This window comes from Scardinius erythrophthalmus (genome assembly GCF_964197995.2).
Source record: "Scardinius erythrophthalmus genome assembly, chromosome: 23".
NCBI lineage: Eukaryota > Metazoa > Chordata > Actinopteri > Cypriniformes > Leuciscidae > Scardinius > Scardinius erythrophthalmus.
Window position 1 is genome coordinate 15,270,017 of NC_138243.1, and position 19,784 is coordinate 15,289,800.

The 19,784-nt window shown below is 38.1% G+C and overlaps 1 protein-coding gene across 6 annotated transcripts in view; it reads right to left on the reverse strand.

Moving 5' to 3' along the window:
• cadm2a (cell adhesion molecule 2a) overlaps positions 1-19,784 on the reverse strand; it is a 476,687-nt gene that overhangs the window by 44,925 nt on the left and 411,978 nt on the right. For all 6 annotated transcript variants that reach the window (XM_081353638.1, XM_081353639.1, XM_081353637.1 and 3 more), the window contains one exon: positions 2,184-2,336. In XM_081353638.1, the coding sequence (XP_081209764.1) occupies positions 2,184-2,336 (153 nt within the window). The remainder of the gene's footprint in view (positions 1-2,183; positions 2,337-19,784) is intronic.

Below are 19,784 nucleotides of genomic sequence, written 5' to 3' on the forward strand. Positions count from 1 at the left end.
ATTAATCGACGTTTATACAGTAAAGTACGTTGGGCTGCGCAAGTCTGCTGCATTTTCTGTAACAGAGTGCTGCAGGGATGATGTCTTTTTTTAGGCCGAAACCCAGAAACAAGTTAGCATTTTAGCACTTCCAGTTCCAATGTCCCGAAATCAATAGGTTTTTTGAATGGGTTATTGCCTCTTGAGGCTATTACTTGTAAAAAATAGTTTAAAGCTTCTACATACTAACAAGTGCCTAAATGGGACTACAGTGGCAGCCTGGAAAATCAAACGCCATCACACCGAAACAGTAATCTACTCACTAATCCGCTATTCTAACTCAAACTTTCAGGATTTTTTAAAAATATAAATAATAATCCACAAGAAATATCCTATTGGGGTTTTGTCGATAGAACCAGGGTGATGCTAACTTGACGGACTGGCCAGCAAAAATCATCACAGCAGCTCAATCAACAAAGGATGCTCATTCTGGATAGGAACTTGTGAAAATCACAACCCACAATATCCATTATAAATGTGACAAACATAATATCTTTAACAACAATGTTATCAAATATAACAACCATGTAACAAAATGCTTAAATAATAAATAAGCATTGTGTATATTATTGCATATTTTGCCTAGATATTAATTACAACACGGAAATTAATTGCATCCATTTGTGTATTCACAATGAGCAAAACATTATGTAAGGCAGACTTGTTGACAGAGTGTACAACTGTAATGATTTTAATGTTGTACGCCAACTAATTAAAATGAGACTAGCTAATTGGGCTCCTAATTAATGCAGAAATATGGCATTAAGCACTGTTTGTGGACTGTCACAGCTGACATTAACTCTGGTTTGTTTGGGACTTGATTCAGAGACTGGTTGACTTTTGATTGACACAAGTAGTAAAAGTTGATAGAGGAAACTAATTAAACTTCTTTCTGTGTCATTTCTCAACACTGTTCTGTGATCATCTGTGTCTTTGTTGAAGGCGACCGGGTGAATCCATTTAATTAAATCCTGATCCAGGCCAAAGTTAGATTTGAAACGCCTCCCACTGAGGTAAAATTCTAATTATCTATCTACTTTCTGGAAACTACAAATTTTGCAATTTTCTTTCGACTTGTTAATAAGTAGCTCCTTTAAAAGAATCTCAGTGTAATCCGTTTTAGACTGGTTGCAGACATTTAGTAACGATACAGCAATATTTCTGTCCTCCATAAAGGCATCCATGCACATACATATTGTTCAAAAATTTGGGGAATTTTCAGCATCCAGTCTTCAGTGTAAGAAAAATATCCACATTTAAAACTTTTAAAACTATAATCACATGCGGTCACGAGAGAGTTGAGGCCCGGAGGAAGGTTGACCTCTGGCCCAACGTATTAAGTAAGACGTAGGACGAAGGCGTAGCGTAAGCTTGGGTGAGAAAAGATGCCTTTCCCGAAAACCACGTAACTCTCTTGTGAACGCGCGCATGGCCTTTGCTAGAAGCCAGTGATTATAGTTTGTAAAGTTTTAAATATGGATATTTTTCTTACAAAAAACCATCGCTTCACTTCAGAAAGCATTTATGAACCCACTGAAGTTATATGGATTACTTTTATGGTGGATGGATGCGCTTTTTGGAGCTTCAAAAACCAGGGCACTATTAAATGCCATTACAAAGCTGGGTGTAAGTTATTTTGTTATCTGTGTCTTAAGTTTTGTTTTCATGGACTTTTAGTTTGCATTCATCAGTTCCTGTTTTTCTTCTCCTTGGTTGTCATGGTAACTAATATGATTTGCCATCACGTTCAGCTGCGTCGTCGTTGATCACCTCGTATGCCTGTGTATTTAAGTTCCTGTGTTTTTAGTTCAGTTTGTCCGGTCTCGTCTGCGTTATGCTGAAGCTGTGTTGAATGAAAGACTTTTGGAATCATCATCATCATCATCATCATCATCATCATCTTCGTGCGATTATATACAGCACATGTGACACTGGGAAGAGCCAGGATATTATTTAATGTAACTCTGATTGTGTTTGGGTGAAAGAAGAAAGTCATATACACCTAGGATGGCTTGAGTAAAGTGAGTAAATTATGGGATAATTTTCATTTTTGTGTGAACTATTCCTTTAAGGCTAAATGACTCAACACTCCAACTGGCTGCATTAGGATGTAATCCCACACGGTATGTAAAATGATGTCTTACCCAGGACGGTGAGGAAAGCCTTGGCTGTTTTGACAGGCATGGTGAAGAGGGAGCAGGTGTACAGCCCTTCGTCTCCCAGCGTGACCTCGCTGATGCTGATCGTCAACTCCTGCGCCGTGGCTCGGACCAGCTCAATCCGGTTATCTCTCAGCGCTGCGGGAACAAACAATCAAGAGAGCAACATTTAATTATGACACCTTCATTAGCATTTGCCACACACTAAAAAGCGGCAGATTCTCGTGACATTCCCTCTATTCCTGAAAATTTAAATGCATGAATACTGACCAAAAGGGGAACATTTTTAATTTAACCAAAAACAAAAAATTAAGTCATTCTATGATTATGCTCACATATTGTGCTGAGTATGAAGATCAATTCCATTGCTACAGGGAAAAAAAATATTTCATGATGGCTTTCAGTCAGAGGGCAAATTGAATATGGATCAGTCAAGATTCAAATCCAACATCACTTCAGTCAATAGTGTTCAGAATGAGCATTGATCGATTTGAAACATACATGCTTGAGCTATCTAATCCCCATTTACAAACTCTGTATTTGTACATTTGCAGGTTCTTTACCCAGTCGAGTATGAATAAAAGTAAAGTTCAAACTTATTATGAGTGTGACCTCGGTGCGAAAGAGGCCTAAGGATACGGTTTCAGTTATTACACCTTTTAGAGTCCGTCATCACACAGACCTAATGAAAAGGTCAAAGTGCTAATGCAAAAGTCTAAGGCTAACGTCAGAGACTAAATTCCCGAAGCATCTTCAACATGCTTTGTTTAATGATAATGACTACAGCAGGAAAAAGTCCGGTAGATCATAAGATATTTGCCATGTGGCGGCAGAGTTTAATCAACGGAGACAAGGTCACTAGTTCCAACCTTCTGTTTTCCATAAAACTCCCTCAGACATTTTGAGCCTCATTGACGCTCTGTAACAACCTGCCAGAATATTCGTGGATGAGCTTTATGGATCTTTTCCCCCAGGAGAATAGAAAGAACACATTCTTATGGTCAATCATAAGTGTGACCTTTCAAAGCTCTCTTAATAAAAAAAAGTTGGTCAATGCCTTAGCCGTTAGCCTTGTCTTACCACCTGAAAACTTTAAATTGAATACAGCAGTGCTAGTGAAGATTCTTTAAAACTGCAGATTCCCAAGCTAAAAATCTACTAAAAAAGTAGTTTAACTACAGTAAAGGTACAGTCAAGGATTTAAGGGGCAATATCTTTTAAATTACTTTAATTTACTTTATTTTTTCATACATAAAAAGGATATATATATATAGATCATCTTGATATAAAATCTTTTTCAATAATTTTTAAATAAAGAAAATAACTGTACAAATGAACTGATTCACTAAAATGAATTAGACTTGCCAAAATCCATTCTAGTAGAGTGCATTTTATTATTCAGCGAGTTTATGCAGTTTTAAATCTGTGTGTAGTACAGTGTGACCAAAACATTTAATTTTTTCAGGTTTCTTCATGTTACTCATTGGAAAAAATATTATCTCAACAGTAGTCTCACTACTTTTAGTTACAGAAATTGACAAAAATTCAGTCATGATTTTCTAAATAGAAGCTTCACAGAGATGAATTTCATTATGCGATCACAGCAGGTTAAAGCTCTCAGCCATACACACCAATTACAACATTAAAAGAACTTTAAAAGAAGTGTAAAGTGGAAGCATGCAGGCACACTCCGGGTATCCAAATAAGCATCCCACAAACCCACCTCCACACCTCAGCAAGGCCTCTCGTAGCTTTAATGAAACAGCCTAACGGATGTTGTGTGTCAGCGTGTGTTTTCAGACGCGTCTCCCCAGAGGTCTGAGTGCAGCTCCCTCTGGACAGCAGCATCTCTGAGGTAATTGAACATAATGAGGTTCATTACATGAAGAGAGGCTTGCCAACGCAGCAATGAAAAAAAAACTTGCGGTACACGCTGTTTTTAATGCCTTCCTGTCGTCTTCCCTAAATTAAGGTCATTGTAAATAATGTGCCCAACCATGGCAGTGGTGTGTGGTGGATTATGTTAAAAGAAAAAAAGTTCAAAAGTTCAAGTTCATTTTGACTCGGACTTGAAAAGGGCTGGGTAAAAAAATATTGATTTTCAGATTAATCACAATCTTAAATCAATATCAGGTTATTAAACTCCCAAGATTGACCTTTTAACTGCACAGCTATTTTCAGAACAAATGGCTCTAATAACCATTTTTTTTTCTTTTTAGTGAATCAAAAACATACAACATGAACAGTGTAGCAGTGTTATTGTTTTTTTTTCAATGACGACAGGCCCGGAGTGGGTAATCGGGAGAATCGGGAGAATTCCCGGTGGGCCGCTTCACTTTTGGGCCGGTCGAGGAATTTTTTTTTTTTTTTTTTACATTTCAATGTCACGTTAGTTACATTGGCTACACACGTTTCGCATTCTGACACCGCAGCGCGCAGCCTCTGCATGGGTTGTACCATGTGAGGGAGTTCTCCCCTCCCCTCCTATAGAGTTGGTTGGGTCCATAGTCCGTCTTTTCCAAAACGTTTTCTCAGGTAGGCACCGCCGGCACCTACCGATGGGCCGGCCCTACCGTAACGGTACACGTCAGGGAGGATGGATGGGAGGAAGAGGCCAGGAGGTATGGAAGCTTTTTTTAAGCCACAGAATAAAACATTTTAAAAGATAATTGCGACTTTTTATCTCACAATTGCGAGTTTACATCTCGCAATTCTGACTTTATTTCTCAGAATTGCGAGATATAAAGTCAAAATTGCGTGAAATAAAGTCGCAATTGCGTGTTATAAAGTCAGAATTGCGAGATATAAAGTCAAAATTGCGTGAAATAAAGTCGCAATTGCTTATTAAGTCAGAACTGCAAGATATATAGTCAGAATTGTGTGATATAAAGTCGCAATTGTGTGTTATAAATTCAGAATTGTGTGAAATAAAGTCGCAATTGCTTATTAAGTAAGAACTGCAAGATATATAGTCAGAATTGTGTGAAATAAAGTCGCAATTGTGTGTTATAAATTCAGAATTGTGTGAAATAAAGTCGCAATGGTGTGTTATAAATTCAGAATTGTGTGAAATAAAGTCGCAATTGCTTATTAAGTCAGAACTGCAAGATATAGTCAGAATTGTGTGATATAAAGTCGCAATTGTGTGTTATAAATTCAGAATTGTGTGAAATAAAGTCGCAATTGCTTATAAAGTCAGAACTGCAAGATATTTAGTCAGAATTGTGTGAAATAAAGTCGCAATTGCGTGTTATAAAGTCAGAATTGCGAGATATAAAGTCAGAATTGTGTCATAAAGTCGCAATTGTGTGTTATAAAGTCAGAATTGCGAGATATAAAGTCAGAATTGTGTGAAATAAAGTCGCAATTGCTTCTTATAAAGTCAGAATTGCAAGATATAAATTCAGGACTGCGTGAAATAAAGTTGCAGTTGCTTATAAAGTCAGAACTGCAAGATATAGAGTCAGAATTGTGATATAAAGTCGCATTATAAAGTCAGAATTGCGAAATATAAAGTCAGAATTGTGTGAAATAAAGTCGTTTGCTTCTTATAAAGTCTAAGTGAATTATTATTTAACTTTTACATTATTTGTTAACCCATGGTATTAATACAAACTACACAATAGTAAGAGCTGAACTGTTGCTTCATTTATCCAATTTAGAAAAAGTGCTAATTTGGAATTCCACCATGGAAAAAGTGGGCCGGTCTTGGGCCTGAAACTCCCGGGCTGAAAAGTGGCCCCACTCCGGCCCTGAATGACGAAAATGAGACGATAACTAAATAAAAACCAAATACCCACAAAATGTTTTGGCGAGTATTCACGTAAACAGTCATTATATCTTAAGTAAGGAATAATTGACGACAGGTCGTTGAATTATTAGAAAAATAATGCACACCCGAGGTGGTAATGCGGTCACGACGCGAAGCGGAGTTACACCTCGGTGTGCATTATTTTTCTAATAATTCAACGGCCTGAAGTCAATTATTCTGCTTATACTACAGTTACCACACCTCGAAACATTGTTCAGATTATGTATTTCAAGACGTTTGTAAAGTTGTTGTCATTAAAACGCTCTTGTATGTAGGACTAATTTCTTACGCATGTAATCCCCTGCCTCCGTTGCTAATTTCAAAACGTCATTTTAGAGTTAGTAACGGAGGTTTGAGCCACTGATAGCAGACTAATGCTGGGACACACGACTAGCTGACACATTCTCTGACTGTTTTCATCGACTGCAGCAGATTTTAAACACCGACTTTGAACACAGACTGAACGCGCTGAACACGCATTTGGCCATGATCAGTCATACGTATCAAATTACATTCATAACCGGCCTTAAAGTGTGTCCCCAGCTTTATGCAGTTATTAATGCAGTTATTAGAGAGAGATGTTGCAATAATGAGACAGAAAAGCATGTGCGTCAATATTATTATTTATTTATTAATTCAATTCGTTATAATTAATTTGTTCATTCTTTTTTATATTATTGACAGATGACAGTAGACTAGCCAAATAAATGAAACACAAAGCCATTTTAACAAGTAGGCCTATCAATAATTATTTATTTGTTATATATTATCTCCAATAAAAATCCGTGCTGCAGGACTATCCATTTATTTAGCCTATATTCAGTTTTCATTTTCTATTGATTATAGATAGCCTAGGACTATATACTTTATTTATTCAAATTAAACTGCATGTTTCCATTGATTGTGAAGCTAGACATTGAAAATTGCAGATCAAGCGCATGGGGCTAAATGTTTTTTCTTGTTATGAATTGTATCCTATTTTCCGTTATTACCGTTAACTACGCGAAGTGATATGGAACTGTAATGCGGTTAAGACCTGCCTGGAACTACTTTAGCTGTGCGTTTCCCTGAAAATAATGCACACCTTAGAACGTTCTTCAACCAATCAGATTCAAGCATTCAACAGCCCTGTAGTATAAGTGAACGTAAACAGTTAGGGGGAATATCGGATATGTATCAGTGTATTGGATCCGTGCATTCGGCCTTCAACTGACAGCAGTCTATAATACATGTTTTCTCCATGAGTGTATAATAAGTTTTCATTACAATTGAACTAAACCCATTTGATCTAGTTTTAGTCAACTAAATATCACTAAATGTACAGTAGATTTAGTAGACTAAAATCTTATGATATTTAGTTGACTAAAACTAGACTAAAACTAAAACAATTCCGATGACTAAAACATGACAAAATAAATGGTATTTTAGTCAAAAGAGTATGACTAAAACTAAATCAAAATTATCTGTCAAAATGAAAACTGCAGTGTAGTCCATCTCTACACATCCATTTCCATTTCTCAAATCCATTTTTAATATTTTTGAAAGAAGTCTTTTATGCTCAACAAGGCTGCATTTATTTGATCAAACATACAGCAAAACAGTAAAAAAGACCATTCAACTATTAAATCGTTAAACCATTAAGCTATTACCGTAAACATTACTGTTTTCTATCTTAATATATTCTTAAATGTGATTTATTCCTAGTCCTAACTCCATTTTATGAATAAATGACTCATATGAACAGGTTCTTTTAATCTGAAGTTTAAAAACATCTGTTACTGGTTTGAATCTATCTGAAACACTTCATTTACAGCATTATCAGAAATGAATCAGAATCAAATTGAGCAAAACTTTTATTCAATGAGGTCGCTGCTGGACAGTTACTTGAGAAAAAAATGTTGTTTACAATCTCATATTTCTAACTTGTTTAGTTATATTTTTGTACAGTCAAATTTTCTTTTTCTTTTTTAGGAGGCACAGCTCAAAAAACACCCCTGGAATAAACCCAAGAACAGACTTTCAAAGACACCAAAGACGCACACCCCAACACTCTTCAGAATTCAAACCGTAGCGTTTCTGATATTTGGCTCTACATGAGTTGAGGCGTAAATGCTCTCTCTACTGAATCTAATGCATCACAAGTATTCAGTGGAACGAAGGCTTTGCTGGGCATACACATACATATTGAACAGACTCTGAATTGTACACATGGTCAGATGACCATTGTTCACTCCACAAATATCTGGAAGCTTATGCTGCTTATTCTTGGGCTCTAAGCCCGATCCCACAGCCTGAATCCGACTGCTGAACAGAACTAAGAACTTTAGGAAAATGCCAGTTACTTCTGTCGGTTATGGAAATGCCAAACAAACATTCTTTTCCGACTGTAAGCATCTCAAACTAAAGCTCTGAGACAGGAATTTTCAATCTTCAAGATGTCACGGACCCCAAAATATAATCATCCTTGTGTGTGTGGGACTGCCATCCTAAAATTTAAAAGGCAGCTATATATTTTCATGCATAAAGACCCAGTATATACCGTGAACATGCTTTTTGCTGTTGGAGAATAACAGTTATTAACAGTATATTGAATATTTCATTTTGAACAGATCATTCCTTGAGATCTAAACTGATCGGCTAACATGGAAAGATGGTCCTGTACACTGCAGAAATTAGAAGTAAACTTCACCATCAAACTTCCTTCAAAACGAGGCAGAATGTCAAGTGATCACATGTTAAACTTCATTTTAATGCTGCAGCCAAGCTCAGCAAATCAATACACGAAAACAAGCTTGAATCTATAATGATGCTTATTTATCAGGCATGCGTTGGCACCGACCCAGAATGACAGCATTCGACATGATGTGTGTACGCTCACAAGTGATGCCATATTGTCACACCAACCGAGGTGAACGGATAGACAGGCATCTGCGATCTCTCAAGGGAGACATCCGTTTCATTTATTGACACTGTTGATCTTGTAATATTCATGAAGCAGTTCGGATCTTTCAAAAAGCCTCTTATACACACGATCAAACCAACACACAAAAGGTTTGACCAAAGATCTGGAAAAATGAGAGAAAACACAGATGCCCTTTGATTAAGACACAGATCTTCCCAAACCGGCAGGGAAACGGTGTCAGCTTGCTCTCCGGTGGATTTCACACTTTGATGAAGTTTCCTGTCGAGTCTCTAAAGTGCTAATTTTGTTGCACCAAAGCCATTAATTAATGACGCGTCTCCTCAATTTGCTGGGGAAGGTCATTAGAGCCGGAGTAAAATAAGACAAGTTGAAGAATGTCTCTTATAATTGATAATAAACTCTCGTAGCATAACGAAGACGCCAAACAAGCCAGTTTTTCATCTACAAAACCTCTCATCAAAGACTGCACAGTTCAAACAGACAGGATTACGGAAGAGAAAGCCGACTGAAGCGAAGAAAAGGTCCTTCGTTCCTCCCTAGAGCTGATGGGAAGCTAAGCAAAAACAAAAAACAGTCACACTGTCAGATAATCTATGCTTGATTTTCATTTCATTGGGGCTAGTAACTTAAAAACGACTGTTTATTGGTGTGAAAGTGTTATACCTTTTCATCTTGGAAAAAATGAAACAAGGCGCTGATAACCATATTATATTCCAGCTCGGAAGCACATGGCAGAAATGTGGAGGAATTTAGTCTGGGTGCGATAATGACAGAGGAAATGATCAGAGTCTATGTGAAGTCTGACAAGCCGTTATCATAAAGTTACACCCATTCTCTCCCCTCATTAACAAATGATGTTCGTTAGAAAAATAGTGCCATCCATTCAGCAGTGATTGAACAACCATCTAATTATCATGTTTAATTATACTATAAATCAGAGCATGATTGATAAATAAGTACCACCCTCAGAATCGCTAATGAGCTCTTTCATTACATCTCACTGTATCAAGCCTCTTTTAGAGGAAATCCATCCTGAACCGTGCGAGATTTAACTACAGCGCTGACACGGTCAGAAGGATATGGGAAGTCAAATAGAGGAGGAAGCCTCTTTAACGTTTTATCTCATATTTTCTGCATGGGCTGTCAAACTGATACAAAAGCTCAGGCCTTCAACTCTGACCGCAAGAATTTACCTGTAGCTTAGAGCTGTCAGATACATGTCCTGTCTTTTTTTGGAAATGGTTTTAACAAGAAATGATCTGTTATGGCCAATATACATACCATATTATGCAATGAATCCCTTCTTTTATACTAGAAAACTTTTTAGATCTCGCAGAAAACTTTTTCAGATATGAACGATTTGAGCATCCTGTCAGTCTTAAAAACAGGCTCTCTATCACACTGTAAAAATGTTCATCTCCCCCTAACTTCATAAACTCACATTTAATTTCCTTAATAAATGTTACAAGAATATTTTATTCATTAATTGAGAAAGAAATGAATAAGAAATGTATAATGTTTCAGGTTTATTTGAAATTTGATTTAATTATTCTTGATTACTTGATTTAATATTTCTCAATATATTTCTTAATTCTGTTTCACTAATTTCACTTATTCACTTTCGTAATTTTAATCTTAATTATTAATGCAATTATTTTGCGGCGCTACTTTAAATACACGTAGCCATTATGCTATATACAGTGATATATATATATATATATATATATATATATATATATATATATATATATATATATATATATATATACACTGTATATATATATATATATATATACTGTATATATATATACATATATATACACACTGTACATATATACATATGTACATATATATATACACATATATATATATACATATGTACATATATATACACATATATATATAGATACAGTAGATATAGATATAGATATATAGCTGCTTCTCTGTACTTTTATTATTAGTATTATAAATGTGACCAGAAGAAGCATAAGTACCCCCCTTCATTGTTTCCATGTCTCCCAGTGTCCCTTCTCACAATAAATTCACTACACTAACCTTCCCGGCTCTCCCTGGTCAGCCCAGCTTCTAAATCTCATCTGACGGGACTCTTCCCAAGGCCGTCACATCTCAGTAACTCTAACTGACATCTCAGCAGCCCCTCCACAGGGAAAAGCACCAGGCTTCAGAGCCACTCTGTTTTTATGAGGCTGCCAGTCCAAACAACAGAATACAAGTATTGCGCCTTCTTGCTCTCATTCTCTCTCTATTCTCTCTTGTGGTCTGCCATTCTGCCTACCCATCTTTTTCTATTTTCTTGTCTGGATGACAGACTATATACACAATGTTAGTGATCAACATTATGTGGTTTGCTTAAAACAGAAGATGATACATTGATTTAGCTTCATAATGACTTTGGCAAAAGAATCTATATTGACAATGAACCAATGAACCTACAGTACCAGTCAAAAGTTTGGACCACCAAGTCATTTTTCTCTCTCTCTTCAAACCAAAACTGTCTTACAGTAAAACTTATTTTCAAAGTTGAGTACCTAACATTGATGGACTTGTTTTGTACAAAAAATAAGCATTTACACTTATAGACAAAATCTTTTGATAAGAAACAAGGTATCAGAATTCAAATTCTGTCAATCTTAGCAGGAAATGCCATTTTAAATGCTCTTTAATGTGGTGTAACATTGTTATAGCCACATATCTGTTCAAGCAGAAGTGCAGAGGCACACGTGAACTAATCATCTCTCCCGCTTTACTACTAGTTACAGCACAAAATACTGTAAATATGAATGAGCATCAGAAGATATGTTGAAAAATACAATACAACTGACTGAAATAGATCATGCCTCAAGTAGTCATGTTTACACTGCAGAAGGAAGTCAATAAAACAGCTTGAGAACAATGACACCATAGTGCTTTACGCCAGGAAAGCCACTCAATGTCCATAAACTCGTTACTTCGCTAGAGAAATTCAAATTGCGCCTAGTTAATTAAAAGTATAAAATATAGTTAAAAATTTAAATCACCTAGAAATTAAAAGTTTTTTAATTGAAAGTTTAAATGTATATGCTAATGACATGTCCTGATGAATTCTGCAAAAAAACTTAAGTTGTGATATGTTTTGGGTTTTTGCAAATAATCGTAGATATCGTTTCTTTTAGCTTATAGTCAAAAATTCAATAATTTACTTATACTTATTCCAACCAAGTTTTTAGATCCAGGGTCTCTGAAAGCTATTTAGAAAAAAGCTTAAAAATAGCAATATAAAACATTTAAATTAAATTATATGATATTTTTATTTATTTGAATGAAATTTTATTGAATTAATCCCTGATTCAATTATACAAGCTATACAAGTCATTACTAGTTTTTTTATATTTCTAACTATTTCTGAACATTTTAGCATTTTTTTCTGTAAAGGTTCAAACCCCTACATCAAAATGCTTTAATATTCACGAGAAACATAATTTCAGTCCAGTACATCCAAACATTTGACTGGTAGTACGTTAAAAAAAAGAGTTGCCAACAAGTTTTTCCCAGCATCACAGGCAGTATCATAAACGTTCATGCCCGTTAGCAGGCTGCAACAAAACACAGACGGTTAATATTCTGTTCCAAAGTGCGACCTTGCTCTCTGAATCCGTGCCAACACATCTCTTTGAAAATGACCAGCTAATAGTTTATATTAAATCAATTTCCCACGGGGCAATAGAGATTGCGGCTATTATTGTTGCGGTAAATTATGTTAGCATTGCTGAACTAGCACTTAGCATGGCTTAATGGTGATTTGTATTCTGTATGCATTAAGCGACGAGTTTGCAGATTGCTCCGGAGCAACATGATGCTGCGAACATCTCCCCAGCCGAATACGCCTGCCAAACAACCGAGAGGTAATGTTGTTACACGCACTATCCATCAAAGTGCACATGCTCTATATGCACAGACGCATGACCTCAAACACATGCGCCCGAGACGGCAGATCCAGTGGCCAGGGAAGACAGCAGGTGTTGTGGCTGATACCTTGCAAGGTTGAATCAGGCTGGCAGGGGAATTTACTGCACCATTGGCTGTAGTGATGGGGTGTCACAGTGGGATTTGGGTGTCATTCAAAGAGCAGGCTTTGTTAGAGCCTTTCAGGATCGCCTTGAGAAGACAAGCACCACGCTACGCTCCACACTGGCCTTAGGCCATAAAATCTGACAGTACATTGGCCCATTACGATGTGGAGATATTCCTCCTGTGTCTCAGAGGCTGTTTTGAGCCCGTCGTTTCCCCAGACGCGAAGGATTGGGTGCAGAAGGGACAGAAATATGACATGCTCCTCAAGTTGTGAGACTTCAGAGAGTTTGCTTTTTAAAATCACATTTCATATATGAGAGGAGCCCAAAGTGATACTCAGTTTTTCAGACCGCTGCACTTTTCTGTCTGAGTAAGGTTTAAATAACATGTTTGATGTTTAGTTGCAGTGCACTGAGGCTGTTGAAGTGTGCTAGCGCTGTGATCCCGAATTAACTGTGCTCGTCTTTCCCCGCTGGGCATGCTTAGTTAACCACAGACAGGCTAGCTGGAACTCCGCTTGCCTGTAATGCATCCTGAACATGAGGACGAGGTGAAAAGTTTAACTCTCATTAATAGACTTGAGCTCAGCAGAGATCATATGGATTACGTGGTACATAATGTAAGCGTCGTTTGTCGTCAGATCAGCACTCGTTTTCTTAACCTGACAGTTAAACGGTGGATTAAAGCGTACATGGGAATAACATCAAGATGCCGTTGTATTAGCAGTGCTAATCGTGTGAATGCAATTAGCCTACAGATGAAAATGTTTTTTTGACAAAGGGTTTTTTGATTTTGAAAAAATATAAAAAATACACAAAAAATATTTTGAAACTTTTAATTAGCTCACTCAAACAGACCATGTAAATAGTATATGATAGTAAAAACAAATATTTTGCTTTTTTTTGCCCATACAAATGGAAGTCAATTCTAACAAAATAAACCAAGATGGGGGGGTGGGGGGGGGGGGCAATAAAGCAAGGTTCCATCCAATGTGTTCAAGAGAATAAAATTGTCACTTCCTAGGAAATAGACACTAAATATTTGTAATAAAAATGGAAGTTGCTGCAACCGGAGAAGCCACTATGGCTCTTTTTTCGTACCTTGCGTCTCAGAGCGCACAGACTAAAGGTCATTTTACCCAATCATTCTGATGACAGACTTTGGTCAGGGCAATGACTAAAGCAACATTTGAGATGCTGTGCAATGAAATTGGTCTGCTGGTTAGTCCAGTTATCCAATCACACCCTCTGCTGAGAAACATCACATGCATTTTTTTTTGTTGCACATGGAGGGATTTATTCTGTAAACGTGTTTGCATTGTAGTTTATGTGCATGTCCTTTTTTTTATGAAAAACGCATGACATATTATTTTTTTATGAACATTTCTAGAATTTATGCGCATCTTGCCGTTTCCAACAAGCGTTTTTTATGCGATAGCTAAAATTTTGCAAAAAAATAGGTGGACGAAAATGGTGAACTTATGGAGAAGGTACATCAATGAGTCATAAAAAAGTTTTATTTGGTATTTAAAGACTGATATAATTGTCAGATTGCTCTTTTGCAACCAGACTGAAGACAAATATCATTTTCTTTGCAAAAACATGCTGAATTTGGAAAAATAAAATGAATTCATGTAAACACTACACAATCCCAGTTCTTAAAACCATTTAATCCCATGAACAGACTCACTTAGAACACAAGCTGCTTTATTTATTCCGGTAAGACCCCATAAAATGGAGGCTGGGGAAAAACCTGAATTCAGGTCGGAGGGAAGTTATCCCTACAACTTTTCTCCAAGTCTAAAAATGCGCAAAATAAACTGCCAGGACTAGATTTGCCTTGGGGAGTGAGAGAGAGATTTCCCAGCAGTATGCAGTGTGTACGTGGAGCCAACACTGAGAGCTAATGAGGCCCTGTCGGTAAGCGTGTCTATTGCAGGGCCACACAACACTGTCAGGAAGTCAAGGAGAAAGAAAAAGAAGCTCTTACTGCCATCACATTATGCTAATCCATATACTTACTACCCAAACCTGTGAGACATTTGAAACTCTATAGGGCCAAGTTAGCAAACTCGCAGTTCCATATTGTCCGTTTAGCTGACGGTTACAAAAAGAGAAGTTTTTCTCCTTGTCTTTCGTCCTTCATACATTGATATGAGGTGAGGGTCGCCATGAAACGGCCATTTAATTTTTTCATTTATCTTTCTTTTGCACCCCTTTTGCGACTGTTTTACAGCCCTGGCTGAGACGAGGGCTTATTTCGCATGCTGGGAGATTTATAACAAAACTAATGCTGGCAAAGTCGAGGCTAAGACAGAGACTACGTCTTTTTAAAACCACCATAAAGAAAGTGTGGGGAAATATACGATAGTTCTATCATACACATGACAGCCAACGTGTCCGGTTTCCAAGTTTTCAAACTTTTGGAAGGGACACTCTCCAACTCTATTCAGGCAGAGCAAATTTTAAATGCATCAAAGGCCTGACTAATAGATTTCTGAGCAGGATTCAGAGCGCAGAGAGCTGCAGCACAGGGAGATTGATACAGTTGAATTATATATTAGCTTTCTGAAGAGTTTCATATTCAGAGGACTGCTTTGTGATTGCATTTGAGCAGTAGCTTGACCACGCATCTCACTGGTCATCCGTAACTCAAATTCCGATGGTCTGGTTGGGAGAAATATACCATGAAATATTTCAATAAATCTGCCATGACTCACCGAGGGGAGATGCTCGCGGAGGTGAGAGACAGCCAGGCTATCTCCAAATGCATCTATGAATAAAACCTCCTCACCTGAGATTGAAGGAACGTACTGTAGAACCGCAATGCAGAGAGACTTTTATCGGAAACAAGGTATAAAAAAAACCCTCAGTGAAGTCGAGCTTATTGTGATGCTTCTCATAACAGTCAAATGCACAAGACTAGACAGAAAAGAGATTGGGTGATTTCGTGGAAAGTTCAGTTCAGGCAAATCTTTTTTGTCAAGACAGGCTCGAGTAGTCTGACAGCTTGTAGTCTGATTGCTTCTGCCTGGGTGCTGTTTAGACTTCTGGGATTGTAGGAGTAAGAATATTCCATCGATCCTTCCTGGTGCTGCTGGTCTTCTTTTAAAATCTTTATTTATCAGCACACAACTGGACACCAGGTATTCCACAATGATACACCACCTACTACAGTTCAAAGAGTCAATGCTGTCAGGTTTACCTCTTACTAAGGCTTTTTAGGAAGAGGGCGAACTGTTGTGCCTTTTTCACAAAGCAGTCGGTGTTCAAGGCCCATGAAAGGTTGTCAGTGAAATGGACACCTAACTTGAAGCTATATGTTGCTTCCTCCACCAGAGCACTGATGCGCAGGAGACGGTGAAAGGCTTATATAAGTCTATCTGAAGTCAACAATGATCTCTTTTGTTTTGCTGACAAGTAAAGAAAGAAGATGACAGCCGACATTTAGAGTTTTTGCTTTGTAAAACTACAAGGAGCTTCTTCTAATTGTTTTAAATATGCTGATAACGGTGATATCAAGACGGTAACAGGGTTAACGTTTTAAGAATGGCATCATACTCATTGTTAAAATTTTTATTTATTTATTTTACATATATGCTACATTTCAAAAGTTTGGAGTCAGTAAAATATGTAATGTTTTAAAAAGGAGACTCTTATGTTCTGCATTTTTTCATCAAAAATAGCCTACAGTAAAAACATTAATATTGTGAAATATTATTACAATTTGAAATAACCATTTTATATTTTTATATATTTTAAAATGCAGTACATTCCTGTCATATATATTACTCCAATTTTTTGAGTGTCACATGATGATCTTTCAGAATCATTCTAATATGCTGATTTGGTGGTCAAGAAACTTTTCTTAATATTATCAATATTGAAAACAGCTGAGCTCCTAAATAATTGGTTGGAAACCAGTATTCTTTGATGAATAAGATCAAAATAACCACACTTATTTGTAACATTGTAAATGTATTTACTGTCACTTTTGATCAAATGAATGCATCCGTGGTGAATAAAATAATAATTTCTTACCCGTCCCATTTTTTTTACCCCAAACCTTTGAACAGCAGTGTACTGTATGTATATAAAGGCCAATTCACACTACACCAAGACATGACAACCAACGCAGACAATCATCAGGTTACAGTGCGTCCCTTCTCAGACAATCCAAGACCTGACAAACAAGTGCTGACCAACGCCAATAGATACCGGCGTCTGTCGTTGCAATGTGAATTGTCCTTAAAAGACACAAATGACATGTGTTTTGAAGAATGCCCCATTAAATGCTAGTCTTAGTCTACACAGGAAGTCTAGGACGCAGCTGCAGAGTGAAGTGCTAAGTGAAGATAATTTGTTAACTAGGGTCTGTGGTACGATTGTGAGTGAAGTCAATGAGCAGCATTATGATATACAAGTCTTGATGCCCATGTTGTGGAGTGCCACGTGGATGGCAGACACAATGGTATCATCTGTGGAGCAACTGTAATTTGGGAATACTGGTCCTCTTCAAATAGGCTAGTTAACTAATGTAGTTAAAGGTAATATTTTGTGTTATGACACATGAAACTGAAATTAAGAGATGCTAGTATAGAAATCTCCACTATGGCCGGTCCCAAGCACGGATGCAAAAGGAGGAGGGTTGGGTGAGGGGCTAGCAACTCCTCCCCGTATAAACACCGCCGCTATAGAAAGGTCAGACATCAAGGCCCTGGGGAAGGATAGATCCCCCGCCGGAGAACCTATGATGCCTGATAGTAAAAGCCTCCTGGAAGCTATCAGGCCGACGACCATCTTGTCTACCAGGACCACAACTACCATCGGAACATGGAACGTCCGCACCATGTTCGAAGTGGGAAAGACGGCACAAGTAGCAGCCGAGATGAGGAGCTGCAACCTAACGATGTTGGGAATCAGTGAGTCCAGATGGAATGGCGCAGACCAAAAGAGACTCTGCACCGGAGAGCTAGTGCTGTTCTCAGGACATGAAGACGACGCTGCGCCTCACACCCATGGAGTAGCCCTGATGCTGTCCAAGACTGCCCAGAGAGCACTCATTGGCTGGGAGGCACATGGACCACGGATCCTAGCAGCTTCCTTCAGAACCAGGATGAGGAGAATCAATATGGATGTCATCCAGTGCTACGCTCCAACGATCGACAGCGTCAAAGAAGATAAAGAGGACTTCTACAGCAGACGGTTAGCCATCGTCAGAACCATCCGAACAGAAACATCATTGTAGTTATGGGCGACTTCAACACACAGATCATGGGACAGCAGGGTATTGGTGTAATGACCGACAATCGAGAGAGGTTTCTGTGCCACAAGCAACCTTTTCATCGGAGGGAGCTTCTTCCAACACAAAAGGATACTCAAAGCTACATGGGTGTCACCAGATTTGTCAACAGAGAACCAGATAGACCATGTGTGTATTGGGAGGATGTTCAGACGGTCACTTCAAGAAGTGAGAGTGAGACGAGGAGCAGACGTCGCCTCCGACCATCATCTCTTGGTTGCCCGATTGAGACTGAAGCTGAAGAGACACTGTACAGCTGAGACCTGCCGACCACAATTCAACACCTCACCCTTGAAGGACACAACGAAGCTACAAAAGTTCATGATCACACTCACAAACAAATCTGAAGTCTTGAAGGAACTGATTGAGGATGAGAGCCTAGAAGAGAAGTGGCAAGAGGTGAAGACAACAGTTGTATCAACGTGTCAGGGAGTTCTGGGCCCAAAGAAACACAATGACAAGGGGTGGCTTTCAACAGAGACTCTGAAGAAAATAGAGGAAAGAAAAAGGAAGAAATCAATAGCCATCAACAGGAGAAGCAGGAGAAGTAAGGGCACAGAAGGAATATACAGAAGCTAACAGAAGCATAAAGGAGAGCATAAAAAGCAGACAAGAAGAACTATGTGGAGTCCTTGGCTGAGGAAGCAGAAATAGCAGCCTATAAGGTAGGGATGGGACGAAATATCGTTTGACGAAATATCGCGATACAAAACGTGACGAAACGCATCGAGGTCGAAAAAAATGGATCGCGAAATAAAGATAGATGGCACTGCTGCATGATAATATGTATATTTTATTGACACTGGAACAGTATGCATTCAAAAAGAATGCTTATTTAATTCAATAATAAATATTACAAAAAGTTGGCTTTAGCTGGATTCGAACCCCAGTCTCGGTGAGCACCTGCAATAGAAAACAGTGTAATAATGCGTGATTTTCCCACACGAAGAAACCGGAAATTGTATCATAAGACCTATGCTGAGGAAGACATATCTCTGAACGTCACATTTCACCTTTTCTTTTCGATTTTCTGCGTTTTTCGCATCCACAGCCTGTATTTTGAATGGTGTTTGACAATTCAGAGCCACCGTGCAAGCGAACCACGACAAAATCCAGCTGTTCGGTTCTGTCTGCCCAGCGCTTCCGCCGGCCGTGTGTGTGTGTGTGTGTCCATACCTTAGACATACTGCCAGTCTCTGTTCAGGATCGATTGGTTCACGGAAATTGGTCGTCTTCTTTTTAATATGTGGCTCCAGTATCGCTAGCAAAGCATCAAACTGTTCCACTGACATTCTGAGGTAAATTTTGAATTGCTCGGGATAATTTCGCAACTCCTTGATAAGGAGGTGAAACTCTCCTTCCTCTCGGCGCAATCTCAGGATTGGATGGACCCAATATTTTCCTCTTTCTTTTTCCCTTTTTAAGAAGAAAGAGGGCAACGAAATCATCCTCACTGCTTGACGAATCCATTTAGTATTTT